Genomic DNA, 15,990 nt, shown 5'->3' with positions numbered 1-15,990 from the left:
CTAACACTCTCTTAGCTCTTGTGAAACAACTCCAAAATCGAGTGGAACATCTTCCCCAAAAATGCACATGAAGATCTTAAGGTCAAGTGTCCACAAACTTTTTCCCCATATAGTGTATTAAGCACATGTAGTGACTAAATCCTGTCCTGACTGTTTTTACTCCAGACTGCAATATCACTATTAAGAGTAGTTCAAGTCAGTGCAAAAGAGGCAGACTTATCCACTCAAGCTTTTCTTACATCCTCATCAATATTTCAGTGGAGATTTGATTTAAATGGTGGCGTCAATATCGATTCTAAAGTCCCTTTAAAAATGGATCAGTGTTACATAAGTAGGTGGACTGTATTAATGACCTACCGGTGTATCTTTAGGGTTTTATTTATGTCTCAATGCATCATGTCAGTCCTCTTATTTTAAGCACTGCACTTTTCCAACATCTGGAAAGACTACGTCGTATTTAATTAAATGACCAGGAGAAATAACCCCAGGTAACATATAGGGTATATTGTCCAAATAGACATGACATGGGTAAAAAAAAAATTCCATTACATTCCCAATGTGAAACAAGGCTCAGCCCTCACTTTTCCTTCAGAATCAAGACACTCCAGGAAGTGCTCGCTCTGTTTTAGTCTCTGGCTGAAACCAAATTGAATCACAGTACGATGAGTTTTTTTTTCTCAGAGAAGGAGGTCTTGGGGTAAATGATTGCGTTTCTACAACTGGGAAAGTGTACATGCAGTAAGTATGGTCATGTGGCCTACTACTGGTCAAGCACTAGGAGTGTAACATGCCCAATAAGAAGTGCTTACAGGAAGGGTCCAATATTATATAAAAAAAAAAAAAAAGTGTGTGTAGTTTGCATTAATTTTCTATTTTAATGACTGTGTGTATCATTAGCAGAATCTGATATGAGCAATGCAGAGATTGCTTATCACTTCTAATCAGTAATGACTAGGACTGCAAAATTCTAGGAATTTTCAAAACTGGAAACTTGTCAATGATTAAACCAGTCAAAAATGAAATTTCTATACAAATTTCCCCTAATTTCTAATTAACTCCCATAAATATCCATACATTCCTTTTATTTATTCCCCAGATGAAGCTCCAATGAAAAGTTTCCGGAAATCTCCGCCCCTTTGCAACACTAGTAATGAAATTTACATTATTTAACGGACATCTTGTGTTGTCCCATCCAATTATTATATATGACTTAAGTGATATAAGAAATTGATGTGAAAAATATCCAAAATACCTTTTGTAGGTTTTTTTCTGAAAAGTTTTATTCAGAAAAGAATTTCAAGGTACATGCTGTTATTTCTTCAGCACTGTATTTTATAATATATATGCACACTATTGGGGGTGTAGAGGCAGCTTTCTGGTCATGTAATGCAAAGCTCAGACCCAAGAGCAGTGCAGAAACCTGGGTGACATTAAAAAGTGATGACAAAGCAATAAAAGCTGTCTTTTTCTCTTGGCAAGTAGTCAAGCTCCCGGCATGGCACGTGGCTTTATGAGGTCGCGAACCAAAGGAATCTATTAATACGGGAGATCTGATCATCAGATTATCTTAATTCATGACAAAGCTGGATCACACAACGTACATTTATTTATTAAGTGCCAGTACCACTGGCTGTACTATGCATCCAAGCTCCAAAGCAAAAAAAAAAAGAAAAGGAAAAAAAAAAAAAAAAAAAAGTATCCATTCTGTGGGTTTCCATTCCAACCTCTCTCGGAGCAGAATAGCTTTCCCGCGACACAAAAAAGAGCTTTGTAAATCAAATATTCACATGTTCATTAGATGAGTAGGCCTTCTTTCAGAAAAAAGTCTAAATCGCCAGCTCTCCTTCAAACCCACGGATGGAACGCTTGCTCAAAGGAAGGAGAAAACAAAGCAAAGAAAGGAGAAAAGGAGAGAAAGACTTTAGAGTGGGCCAGGGAGGGAGAGCTGGTGGAAAAGTGGGGCCCGCTGAGGCCCGCTTAACAGGCAGCTCTTGTGAAGGGCCAGCAGCCGAGGAGGCCTCTTGTTTTTATTAGCCGTCCCACACAAACACAGGGTCGGAGTCCTGCGAGGCCAGAGTTTTGTTCTGCACCCCCAACCTTAAACAACAGCCTCTGCAAAAAAATACAAATACACTGATCCGCTTTGACGGCTTATCGCCGCTACTGGTACTGTAGGTGGTATAATTCTCACCACAATCATCGGCGGACCTTTTCGCATGGCTGATACACCAGTCTACACCAGTCTACCCCAGTCAACACCAGTCTACCCCAGTCTACACTCTCCCCTGGTGGTGAAAGCGGCATAGAAGTGCACCAGCTGGAGAATTCGGGTCAGCGTGCATTACACAGTCGTGGACAGTAACGTAAAAGTAAATGCAATTCGTGACTGTAGTAAGTAGCTTTTTTCACGTATCTGTATTTTACTGAAGTATTTTTTTTTTTTTTAAGAGACTTTGACTTCACCTTCACTACATTTCAATGTCAAAATATCTTTTTACTCAGCTACATTTTGCGAATCAGTCATTCCTTTTTATTTATAAGTGGATAAAAACTTGGTCAAGCAGGCAGTAGTAGTGCAGTATCTACTTAAACATACAGTTCAGGATCAGTTCAACAGCAAGCAAAACATTCTGAGAGGAATAAATGATGGAGGAAACTCCTGACTCGAACTCGCCGCAACACCCAACACCCGTGGCCTCGTTTGCGCGATTTGGGAGTGGTGGTTTGGGGCTCATGCTAATTTTAATAGATATCAATTAGTCAAACACACGATTAATATTCTATTAATAGATGATAATAGGAACATTATAGCCATAATAAATCGAAGTACTTTGGATCCTTAAGTACATTTGAAAGCAAATACTTTTGTACTTTTACTTAAGTGCAAGTTTAAATGGCACTTTTACTGGAGTCATATTTAATCAAGTATATTTCTACTGTAGCTCAAGTACATGGCTTGTGTACTTCCTCCACCACTGACAATACACTTATTATTAATCAGGACAAAAGACGTGGACAATGTCAAAAAAAAAAAAAAAAACAATAATTCAGAGCAGAGTCTGTTATTTTTATTTTTTTATAAAACTGTTTCATTTCTGTGTTTGTTCATATGACAATGGATTGTCTATATATTCTTATATTCTGTATTATATTTTCCTAAAATCCAGTGACCCCAGAGGGTTCATTGTGTGCATCATGGTGGATTTTGGTGCTAATTTAAGACTTGGCGCATCATTAAAACACGTTTAATGCTTTAAAAAAAAAAATTATTATAGTCTATTAATTTGTTTATATCTGAGTAAAGAAGGGATGTTGTAAATAAACGTGTGTTGCGCTAAAGAATATATATATATCTCCAATATCAAATTCCGTCTCTTTTGTCAAAGCTTTATCTGTAATCAGTTTATTATTAAGTGTCTTTAATGTCGCATAGATGACACAGGGAATGAGGTGTTACTATAGAAACGATCGTGTGTGATAAACAGCTCTGGTTCATACTTGCGCATGATGGTCTTCCTGATGACGAGCCCTCCCTCCAGGTCGGCTTCATTAGCCATGAAGAGGAGCCGCTTCCCCGTGCCATCCACTCCCACAAAGTCCCGCTGCTCTCCTAATGCAACAAAACAACACACTCGGTCACTATACACTATGCAGTCGTATGGGGTTTGTCCCCCCAAAACACAGTGCCAGCACTGAGAGTATTTAATTAAAATTTTGTCGCTATCGTCATCGTAAGATGGGGACCATCTGTGTTCGGATCCCTGCGACTGTCAATACAACAATTGCATTAGACTACTACCAGTACGACTACTACTACTTAAGACTGGTTTAGGAAATATCTTAATTTCGCAAATGTATTTGAATAATTATAACCAAAACTTTCATAGGGAGCAAAAATATATATGTGTGCACAAAGCTGTTGTCATGGCAATGCCGTTTGTCTTTTTTTTTTTCCTCCCCTAAACAAGCTACATTTGTGTGTTGAATGATTTAGTTAGCCATTCATTTATTGGTCTGCAATTGTGCATTTGGAATGGCTCAACAAACGACTCATAAGCGAATATTTGCGTTAATGTCCTTTTCCCTGAGTAACCTGGGTAACACAAGTTACTTGGTTGCTTTACTTACCAGAATACCAGGTTCAGTTCAATTCGATTTTATTTGTATAGCGCTTTCAACAATGGGCCAAAGCAGCTTTCCACAGATAAAGAGGTTCTAAAATATGAACTTCTGTGTTGCCTACAAGTTTAACCCTAATGAGCGAGTCAGTCGCAACAGTGGTAAGGAAAAACTCCATTAATGGTATTAGGAATAAACCTTGAGAGGAACCAGACTATAAAGGGAATCCATCTTTATCTGGGTGGCATCGAATGTCCATTCATCACAGTTCCACTATTGTTGAGGTGTTCAGTGATGGACGCTTAAATGCACAACTGTTCAAGCAAATTGCAGTCAATGTAGTACACTGTTTATATAAAATTACAATCCAAATCCATCCTCATCATTCTTCAGTTGCTCGGTAACTTCGTGGATCATGACATACATTAATTCCAGTTTCACCATGCAAAAGGTTTTAGATCCACTTAGACATATGCTGATTGAAGCCATGTTCCAGATTAGCAACCTACTAATCTTCTATCTTTTGTACACTTTTCCATTCATTTATCCATTTAAACTCAGTTCAGTTTTAGCTGGATCTAGATCTTTACTGACTGCAACGCTGAAGATTGTGATCTGACTGGCTCGCTGCTCTTTTGTATACACATACTTTTCAGCAGGAGAAAGGAAAAAAAAAACAATCCACCGCAACACAATGAGCAGGAGATTGATAAAGTCATTGGCGTGAGAGAAGCTTGGAGAATCCATTCGGCGAAAGAATGAAGCAGTTTTGTGTTAAACACTGCATGATCATGCAATGTTCGCTGACAGGCTACAGGAAAAAAAGGGAATCTGCTTCTTAATGGCTTATAATACTGTATACCGCAATTTCCGGACTATTAAGCGCACCCATATATAAGCCGCACCCACTGAATTTGACAAAGATTTTTATTTTGAACATAAATAAGCCGCACCTGTGTATAAGCTGTGTATAAACTAATCAACTTTACACAGGCTTTAACGAAAGACAGTGTCTGTTACATGGTGTAACGGGTGAAATATGTTGTGGCTCCTTTAAGAGCAGAGCGGCATTTTGGGAATAGCCTGCCAAATAATATATTAGTATAATATATAATATAATATAATAGCATAATAATTTAATCTTTTATAAAAAGAAAATATATAAAAATAAGTCATTATAATTATTATATTGATTAAATTGAGTCATAGAGTAAATTGGTACGAATGAAATTGAGTAAATATATAGAAAAATTTAATTCAATAGATTACATTTTAAAAACTCATTTAAATAAAATGTTTGCTTGGTTAAAAAAATATATTTATGTAAAATAATATAATACTTTACAAAAAGAAAATATATAAATATAAGTCATTATAATAATTATATTGATTAAATTGAGTAATCGAATAAATTAGCACAAATTAAATTGATTAAATATTATAGTATTATATAGAAAGATTTTATTTTAGTATTTTTATTTTACACATTTATTTTTATTTTTTACAATAGTTTGTGTACAATGTGTGTGCTTGTTTTACACACAAAAAAAGAAAATAAATATTTAAAAAACCAAAAAAACAGTGACACTGATCTTAAAGTGTGAGGCCGAAAAAAAAACTTGTGATCCGCCATAAATACGTTTGTGAGGGAATTATAATAGTGTTTTGGCGTACACATGCGCACCGTACTAAATGCCCTGTACTGGAACGGATCGGCACGAATACGTGGAGCGTAACACACCTATAAACATTTACTAACCGAAAATTCTTTTTGTATTTGTAGAAAAAAATTATTATCCAATTAATATACAATAACTTCTTCTTCTTCTTCTTCTTCTTCTTCTTTCGGCTGCTCCCATTAGGGGTCGCCACAGCGGATCATCTGTCTCCATACCACCCTGTCCTCTACATCTGCCTCTTTCACACCAACTACCTGCATGTCTTCCCTCACCACATCCATGAACCTCCTCCTTGGTCTTCCTCTTTTCCTCCTACCTGGTGGCTCCATCTTCAGCATTCTTCTATATAATTTATGTCCCTTCTCTGCACATGTCCAAACCATCTCAATCTCGCCTCCCTCACCTTGTCACCAAAACATCCTACATGTGCTGTCCCTCTAATAAACTCATTTCTAATCTTGTCCATCCTCGTCACTCCCAACGAAAACCTTAACATCTCCAGCTCCGCCTCCTGTCTTTTACTCAATGCCACTGTCTCTAATCCATACAACATCGCAGGTCTCACCACAGTCCTATAAACTTTCCCTTTCATTCTTGCAGATACCCTCCTATCACAAATCACTCCTGTCACTATTCTCCACCCACTCCACCCTGCCTGCACTCTTTTCTTTACTTCTCTAACACACTCTCCATTACTTTGCACTGTTGACCCCAGGTACCTGAACTCCTTCACCTTCTCCAGCTCTTCTCCCTGCAACCGCATCACTCCACTGCCCTCTCTCTCATTTACACACATGTACTCTGTCTTACTCCTACTGACTTTCATTCCCCTTCTCTCCAGCGCATATCTCCACTCCTCCAGGCTCTTCTCAACCTGCTCTCTACTCTCACCACAAATCACAATATCAATTAATATACAATAACTATTAACATAGAAATTCCCAAAATGGAAAAAAAAAATCCCACAATCCCATGGCACGAGTTACAGTACCTGCTTTCTTCTTTCCTTTCTGCCCAGGGACGGTCTCAGTGAATTCATGCACTTTGCTCATGAGCATAGAGAGCGTGGCATTGTGGGCTCGGAAAAGATCCACCACCTCGTGCAGCGCCACGTCTGTTATCAGGTCACAGCTCACCACCAGGATGTCCGTCTGAAAGCAAACATCTGCATTAAATGATTGTGTGTGTTTACAGGACTGTATTTCGTTTGTTGTTGTAGAGTTTGAAAAAGCAGCTTTGGTGTATAACGCATGGACACGGTAAAGCTACTATTTATAGGTCAAGCAAGGGCTATTTTGGTCGTCCAGGGTTAATAAATCCATAATAGTATCATGAAGAATTCTATCTTGAAGGGAAGGCATTAATGTCTGCTGTGTGATTAAAATAATTCACTTCCTGATTTACTACTACGAGATTTAACTTGACAGTCCCTTCTTGCATCGTTATTGGTTTTTCTCAGTGGTGGACAGTAAGGAAGTAAATGTAATTCGTTACTGTAATATTCACGTATCTGTACTTTATTGCAAAAGATATCAATCAGTGTTTGACTCATTGATATCATTCTATTAAAAGTTTGGTGTGCTGAGAGCAGTGTTGGGCAATAACGCGTTACTGTAACGCAATTACTTTTGACAGTAACTAATACAGTAAAAAACAGTGACACTGATCTTAAAGTGTGAGGCCGAAATGTAGCCTACAGTCTAACCTGTGACGCATTGTAAGATTGGTGGATGAACCACTGTAAACACGAAGAAGTCAAGTCAAGTGGCTTTTATTGTCATTTCTACTATACACAGTGGTACACAGTAAAAACGAGACAACGTTCCTCCGGAAACCTGGTGCTACACTAAACAATAACATAAAGCTACGACACAACACAAGCTACATAAAGTGCATTGAGTGCAACCTGGTGCAAACAGTGCAAACAAAAAAAAACAGTACAGACAGACAACACAAGACAAGACACAAAACCAAGATAGCGCTGACCAGTAAACCGACTGTAAACTTGGTTATACAGTACTGTGCACTGTAAAAACTATACCCGAGAGTGAATATAAGAACACAATGTAGTGCAAAGAGGCACTGTGGGCGTGTCTCCGTTTATTCAGGTCTGTGCGGCAGTAACGGCGAGTCGAGGCGAGAGCAAGACGAGTTCCTCAAAGTGGAAATATGCTCATTATTTCTCTTTAGTTGAGCATAAAGACAAAAACCTTTTAGTCAAATGTAAGCTGTGTGTTTCTGGTTCGAAGCTCGTATCTACTGCGATAAACAGCAACTCCAATCTGTTGAAGCTCCTCCAGAAACTCCACGCCTCGACGAAGCTAGAAGCTATGCGCTAACCCGGTGTTCGGTTCTACATTGTTAATAATTTTCATACTTAAGCTGTGAAAGGCACATGTTTAAGACCTCTACACAACAGCAGAAGCCACTTTAGTTTTTGATTGTGAATATATTATTCAGCTTGTTTTGTTATTTATTTCAGAAATCCTTGTGATATATTCAGTTTGTGTTGGTCTGACTTTAATAAAATAGTGCTTAAAAATTACTTTGTGTTTAAGTCAGTTTTGTATTTGTTACTTTTTAAATGAAGTAACTAGTAACTGTAACACATATAACACATCTGAATGGGATAAACGTTTCCTGATGGATCAGGCGTACTGACTGATCCTTCTACGCCGAATCTTTCCGGGAATTAGCTCAACCGCTGTGTAGAAACTCAAAAGTCCCGGTTCGACGTGAACGCGCATAGTATATTAGCTTGGTTGGCTATAAACCATCCAAATGTACACATTCTGAAAATTTTATTTGAAATTATAATTTGTATTTTTTATTATTGTTTTTACCTGGTTAATCAATACCAGTGACTTCTATTATATACATGGACAAGATTTGTGTTTTCGAACGCTTTCCTCAACGTGGGCCTTATTTTAGTGAAGCTAATGTGGGGGAAAAAAAATATCGGGATGAAAGAGCGACAGCTTTTTTTTTTTTTGTCATTTAAGTTTTCAGACACTGCTATGTATATACTACAGAACACAGCATGCAGTTAAAGACTTCGAGACTTCCATTTACACCATCGATCTCATTCATACAACTGAGCTGGGGTAAGGGTCTTGCTCAGGGGCCCAGGGGTGGCAGCTTGGGTGTGACCTTCTCATGACTCATGACCTTCTGATCCAAAGTCCAATTCCTTAACCACTAATAATCATACACTTCGTACAGTATCCGTAAGGAGCGACGTGAAGCTTGTAGAGCAGCTCAGCGGCTTCCACACCAGTTCTGACGCTTCGTAAAAAGACTCGTATGAAAATCCCCCCTGTATTTCTCTTGACGACAGTCACAACAAGAGTCGGGTTTATAACGGTATGGCGCGGATGACGTGGGAGCTGCAGGGAAGGAGCGGGGGGTCGAGCCGCCTCCATAAACACTTCGCTCTGGCCGAGCCTTCATCTGCGCGTGCATATTTGTATATGTGTGAGCGAGCGCAGGCGCGGAGGGGAACCCGGCGATAAATCGTGCTCGCCTTTGCCATTGTTTCTGTTTAAGTTGTCTGGTTCCCATCTGGTCTGCCCATCTCGAGCCTGTGGATAAATAAACCGGGGGAGCGTGAGGGGCAAAAAAAAACGGGCCTGTAAGAGAGCGCCTGGCTCTGTGAGCGCTGCATGCCTCATTGGGGAGGCTCTGCCGTGACGCTCCAGCTCCGGTTCTCTCTCTCTCTCTCTCTCTCTCCCTCTCTCTCCCTCTCCCTCCGGGCACACGGCCGACCCGAGGACACATGCTCAACAGATAAAGATGGACAGAAGATTGACTATTCGGGCCTTCAACTAAACAGCTACAGCACTAGGCAGCAGGGATTTTTTTTCTCCATATGCAGAAGTTCTCATAGTAATACAATGTGCTCCGTGTTTGTCTTCCACAGAACATGAACATCAGCATAACCGCTAAAGAAGCAGAGCATGAAACTTTATTCATAATTGCTGACTAATAAACTACTGAGCATCATCCTGAATCGTCAAATATTAAAATAAAGAAATCAAAATAAAATATGACCATGACAACATTTATGGGATTTGAAAGATCCAGAGCGACTTCCTTTTTAAAAAAAAATCTCATTCATACACAGCTATAGTGCAGACGCCCAGGAGGGGCAACTCGATGTGGCTTGGATTTGAACTCATGACCTTCGGATCCAAAGCAGTCCCCTGCATTAACCACTAAGGCCATGTCCACACTAATACTAATGTTCGAAAACGCATATTTTTCTCTCTGTTTTTTTTTCCCATTTTAAAAAGCTGGAAAGCAAATGAACGATTTGCGCATGTGCGGTTCAAAAACGTTTCGGCGTGGATGAGCACATTTTGGGAGATGATCGAAGAGATTTTAGACGAAAACGCCGTTTTCAAATGTATTTTTCGGATCAGTAGAGACGTAGCATAAGCTACCACCCACCTTAGTATAAAGTATCATAATGTGGTGAAAACCGCATGTACTGTATTCTATAAATGATCTGGCAACATAATGCAGAACCTCCATACGTTAGAACAGGATAAAAAAAAACGTGACTTTTTCGGAGACTAGAACAGCTCCAAGCCACTTGAATGAGGATAAAAGGAAACCTGGTGAGGGAATGATTGTTTACAAAACCTATAAGTGATAACCAGAGCCATAGAAGTGATCAAAATTAAATGTAACTATAACCAGATATAATTATGAATTCAAATATATATGAAATTAATCACCATTTTCCTAAAACAGAAGTTACTCCTTACATAAGCGGTCATATCGCTAATTTTTCTTCCCCGAAATTGCATTTTGGAACAAAATGTGCTCCTGTCAGCTGTGTGTGTTTATACATTTTATAGCAAACTATTCCCAGGCACCGTTTACAGAGGCACAGTGTAGTTTATACCTCTGCATGCGAATATACATCATTTACATTGATGGGGCCTAATAAGCTCTATTTATTCGACAATTTCAACGTGCTGAAAGACAGAAGGGGAAAAATGCGCGCATGAAAAATGCCATACGAACACATCTGCCCATGGGAGCGCACACACGTGGGCAAAAAAAAAAGAAAAAGCCCCCAAATATGCAACAAATGTGAGTCCACTTAATCAATGTCACAGCAGAACCTACCACTTAACACGGCATGGATTTTTCTTTTCTCCACGACACGACAACTGGCCGAATGCCTGTGGGCGCCTGCGTCCCACACGCCGCATCCTGGTCACAGGGACACAAGGCAGCAGGAATCACAGACTAGATGCATTCAAACTCGGAATACCGCTGTGAGACTCGGAACGCGACTCGGAGAGCGAGGGAATGAAGAGAGGGGGATGGGGAGAGGAGAGGAAAGAGGGGGTAGGAGGTCAGGCCACCCACACACTGCTGTAGTTCTGCCTGACTAACCTTCCCCCCCCCCTGGGGGGGGCGCTGCCAGGTGAGACCACCCAGAAGGAGAGGAGAGAGGAAGAGGGTGGAGAAACAAGTGAAGGAACAGTAAAACAAAAATCAATGCTGGGGAAAAATAGCTTGTTTGAGACAGTTAATATTCTGTCTTCTGGTGCCTTCTTTATAAAAAAAAGAAAAAAAAAAGAAAAAAAAAAAAAGAAAAGGGTTTCGGTAAATAAATACAGCATCGTATAAGAAACACGCCGCTCATATCCCTGGAACAGGAAAACATTTTTTTTTTTACGTATTCCTATTACAGATTTTTCATTTTTCTGCCATATCCCTTGTTAAAAGCCTGACATATTAGTGAGCATACATCAAGGTTTTGATCATTTTTTATTTTACTTTTTTTTTTTTTTGGGTTCAAAAGTACAAAAAAAAATTTTAATTCAAGAAATCTAAAATTAAGTTCTTGTGTTTGTTGTATGTGTGTTTTTTTTTTTTTTTTTATAAACAATTACGATGGTTTCAGTAATTTTTTTATTTTTTTATTTTTTTTACTTAATATTGAAAGTAAAAAAAAATTAAAGAAAATGGCTCTTTATTGATTCTGAGCAATCTGCATTCTGATTCTAATGGGAAAATGACTCATTCATTTATTAGAGATGTTTTATTTGCATAATCTGTATCTTACAGTACCAAATATGACGAATGCCCTAAAGTGCACAATGTTTTTGAATTGATGATCCTAACCTGGATGTAAAAGGGAATTTCATTGGTGGTCTTTTCTTTCGAAAAAAGTGTCAACACCTCTTTTGCATATAGTAAAGAACATAATACAGACTAAAGCAACATGTTCATGTATCGCAGACAAACTTGTTCTGCCATGGATCTGTGAATGTTGTGCGTAGTATAATGCTGTAAGAAAAGGACGTGTGTCGGATTCCCATTTACCGTCACTCTCTTGTTGCTTTAAAAAAAAATAAAAAAATAAATAAAAACACACAGTGATTCATATGAACTTCTCAGAGTGAAGCCAGAATGTTGGATGAAGCCGTGAATGGATTATGCACTGATGGTTGATCGGTTATTTTATATCCAGGTGGTTCAAGAGCACCACGATCCCAAATAGTCGAAAAAAAAAAAAAAGACCGACAAAACCGAACTGTCAAATGTTACAGTTAAACAAATAAAAAAAAAAATATGCAAAAAGCATTCATTGCTTTAACAGACACAAATATTATATTGTACTATATTTTACACACACACACACACACACACACACGTTTTGGTCCGTCTCATGTTCATCTCGAGTAACTATAGAGTTACTCTATAATATAGTATATACACAATATAGAACTGCGTCCTTTATATTTCTGAAGAGTCTTTTAATCAGATCCAAAAGAAAGATTCAGCTTTTTATTTCAATTCTTAAAAAGTAAAAATCACCAGAGCTTGGGAAGAGGAATTAGACCTGCAGTTTGAGGATGGTTTACAGGGAAAAGGTGTTAGATAAAATACGCACTTCCACGTCATGTGCTGGACAGGACGCATCTTTCTAAGATTAAATAATGGAAGATATATCCCAACGTTCCCGACATATGAAAAACTTTCACCCTGTAACCTCAGTCATATGTTTGCTCTCTGTTCCAAACTGCAGATGTTTTGAAACTCCTTCTTTAAAATTGTCTTTGAAGTTTTTTTTAAATCAAATTAGACATCTGCCCTTTAATTGTCATTTTTGGTGTTTCATCTCAGCGTCAACTTCTACCCCATAATCAAAGTACTGTCGCATTTGCATCTTTGCTTGCTCGGCGGAGATGATCTCGGACCTCCCCTACAACCTCCTTCTCTTTCTTCTAAAAATTTAATCTTCTTTTTAAAACTTGAAAAAAAAATTCAAGTATCGTATCAGAGGCAGGAGGGAAGTTTTTTTTTTTTTTAAACGATGACAACAATTTATTACCTTCTTTAAGAATGTACGTATCCTGGAGAAGTTGTTTTTGTATTATCATTTGTTTCGTTTATGTATTCCCCTTTTGTTTGTTTTTATTCTCTTTCTTTTTTCTTCAACCTTCTTTAAATGTCCCTTTGTTCTGGTTTGGGATTATTGGGTGGTTTGGTGGTCGGGGATCGTTATAAAATGTAAAAGTGCAATTTTGCAATAAATATTTGCAATAAAATAATAATACTGCGACTTCGCTACAAATAAATTAGGAACCAAAAAACTTTACAGTCTTAAATTAACTATAGCTTGCAATCAGATCCAGTCGTACGTATTTGATCCGGAATCGTAACCAGAGTCTGAAATTTAACGTCAAGAACAACGGTAGAAACAATGACCACAAGCAGGACGTGTTTATATGGTACTGAACAAGGTTCTCCTTCTCAAACATACAAAAACACACTTCTTTGGAGACATTCTTCTCGAGCAAGACCTGTGCAGGTCTGCCGACGACTTCAGGAAGCGAATGAAGCGTGGTGATGGATGCGCTCTTGCTCTCGCTCTGGTTGTCATTTCTGACATGATCTTCCCGGGATAAATGCCCATATAAGGAATTCCAATCTCAAAATCTTTTATTTCATTTTTTATTTACTTTGGCCATGGTAAGAATCCAACTCTAACAGTAACAGTGTAACGTACACATATTCGTACAGAACCTTTCGGAGTTACCTCACGAACATGTTAAGTGGCAAACCGCAAGTTTTGTTTCGTTGCACCAAATCGCTGCCACTTCTCGTCATCGCGACCTTTTTTATGACAGTCTTAACGATATGGATTCCTTTTTGCATTTTATCTACAGTTACAAAAATTTGATTTTAAAAGGAGCCGTTCTGACAATTCCACATATCAAGGGAGTGAGTGAATGAATGAATGAATGAATGAATGAGGGATGGAAGGAATTAAATAATTTGTAATTATACACATTGAATAAAATAAATAGCGTGTGTGTTTCTTTAATGGAAACATCAGACTAAATAAGGTAGAACAGGTAAATAGGACATATCTTTAAAAAACATTACCTACATTGAGTCTAACAAATGTAAACAATTTAATGACATTTTTCCATTTATTAAATTTCAATCAATTTGATTTGTGCCAAGTATTATAAAAAAAGTGTACTGAATTAATTTAATTTATTAAATAAAATTTTTTATATACATTTGTAATTTTTTTAAACTAAGCAGACGTATTATTTAAAATGTAAAAAAAAAAAGTAAACTGTTGATGTTCACAAATGTTGTGTAAAAAAAACAAAAAACAAAAAAAAAAAGCAATTTTATGTTTGGGGGGGGGGGAACACACCCCTATCTAACAGTGTTAATAACTCAGAATGCATGAAACAGCATTGGATTCCCTTTAATCCCCCCTTAAAACAGCCATTTTCTTGTATCTATATGAGTCAACGCACTCACATTGGGTCTTATTTTGATCTGAGGTCAAGTAGTTGATACACTCTAGAAAAGATGTCGGTTTCCTGATGTAATTCTCAACACAATATCAACAATATCAGTATTGAAGTGAGTAATACGAGCCATCTAATGCCGCCTAATGTAGCGGTTGCACGAAACACTGAAACGGATGAACACGGGCGTGAAAAAGCAGAAAATGAATGGATGAACGTGCGATGCAGAGCACGTTGATGCGAGGTGAAGGATGTACACAGGCAATAAATATCAGTCAGCTACAATTTAAGGTCAGCCAGCATTTTTTTTTTACCTACAGTCGTCTAGCGTGCTTTTATCTCCACGCGTCCTGTGTATGACACAAACCTCTGGCCCCATTCCTGACAAGACCTGGCAGAAATCTGCAATAGACAAGATTATTCCGTTTCTGCCTAAACATTGACTCAAGGCATCACTATGAACCCAAACACTGGCTAATGAAAGAGCGCTTTAACGACAACACTGTCAAAGATTCCCCCATTGTACGAGTGTTGTTTGCTAAGGGAGGACGAGAATGCTGAGCGTATTGTCCGCAAAATAAACGGGGATTTGAAGCCCCTGCTGCCAGCTGCCATCTCTCAACACTCGACGGACTGTTCGTGCAGTGGACGCCTCTGCCACTCAATGCATTTAATCTCTCGGTTTTCTCCCCGGGATTAGCGATAAACGCATCTGTGCGGCCTAGCGTGCTAGAGCAGGCCTTTTTCTGGAACGTTCCCTTTTCCAGTGCATCAGGGTTTATTATGGCGGAGTTAATCTCCTGTGAGGAGCACATGTTTTTACCATCCCTCCCACCAAACTCCCACATTTTCATGGAAGCCATGCACGACGAGGAATGAAATGGACCTAAGGACACACACATACATAAATGATATGTTATCCTGATCCTGGAATGACAAGAGCAGAGAAATAAAAAAAAAAAAAAATTCTGGCCGGCCCAGATGTGATGACACTTTCGAACCCTCTAATAACTCATAACACATGACTGTAACCCACACGAGTAAACACCACCTGTCCCGTCTGCTCATGCGGTAACCGTCACACGCGTAGATCTGGGATTCCCGAGGCGGACTGGAGGGTCCTGAAATCATGCCTTCCTGAAGGTTTTCAGCAGGTGAAATGGGGCAGCATGTGAAGTCACGGATCGTGGAGTCACATGCCGGTCACGTGGTGGCCAGGTGAGGCCACACACACCCGTCAACCGCTTCCAGTCTACACGTCTACACGTATTCTCGGTAACGTTCACACCTACCGAGACCGCATTTATCACTATACAGTATGTACACTTTCTTTTTTTTTACTTTCAAAGCCTATAGCCTGAGCGTAACGATGGAGATCTCCATCTGGCTAAACC

The 15,990-nt window shown here is 38.8% G+C and overlaps 1 protein-coding gene across 1 annotated transcript in view; it reads right to left on the bottom strand.

The window, feature by feature from the left end:
- The window catches only part of eif2b3 (eukaryotic translation initiation factor 2B, subunit 3 gamma), a 52,840-nt gene that overhangs the window by 18,675 nt on the left and 18,175 nt on the right, over positions 1 to 15,990 (bottom strand). The window contains exons 4-5 of the mRNA XM_046852226.1: positions 6,790 to 6,949; positions 3,499 to 3,610 (exon numbers count right to left, since the gene is read on the bottom strand). Of these exons, the coding sequence (XP_046708182.1) occupies positions 3,499 to 3,610; positions 6,790 to 6,949 (272 nt within the window). The remainder of the gene's footprint in view (positions 1 to 3,498; positions 3,611 to 6,789; positions 6,950 to 15,990) is intronic.

Source organism: Silurus meridionalis, chromosome 6, assembly GCF_014805685.1.
Source record: "Silurus meridionalis isolate SWU-2019-XX chromosome 6, ASM1480568v1, whole genome shotgun sequence".
In the NCBI taxonomy this organism is placed as follows: Eukaryota; Metazoa; Chordata; class Actinopteri; order Siluriformes; family Siluridae; genus Silurus; species Silurus meridionalis.
Note: the sequence above shows the minus strand (reverse complement) of the source record. Positions and strands in the feature narration are given on the sequence as shown.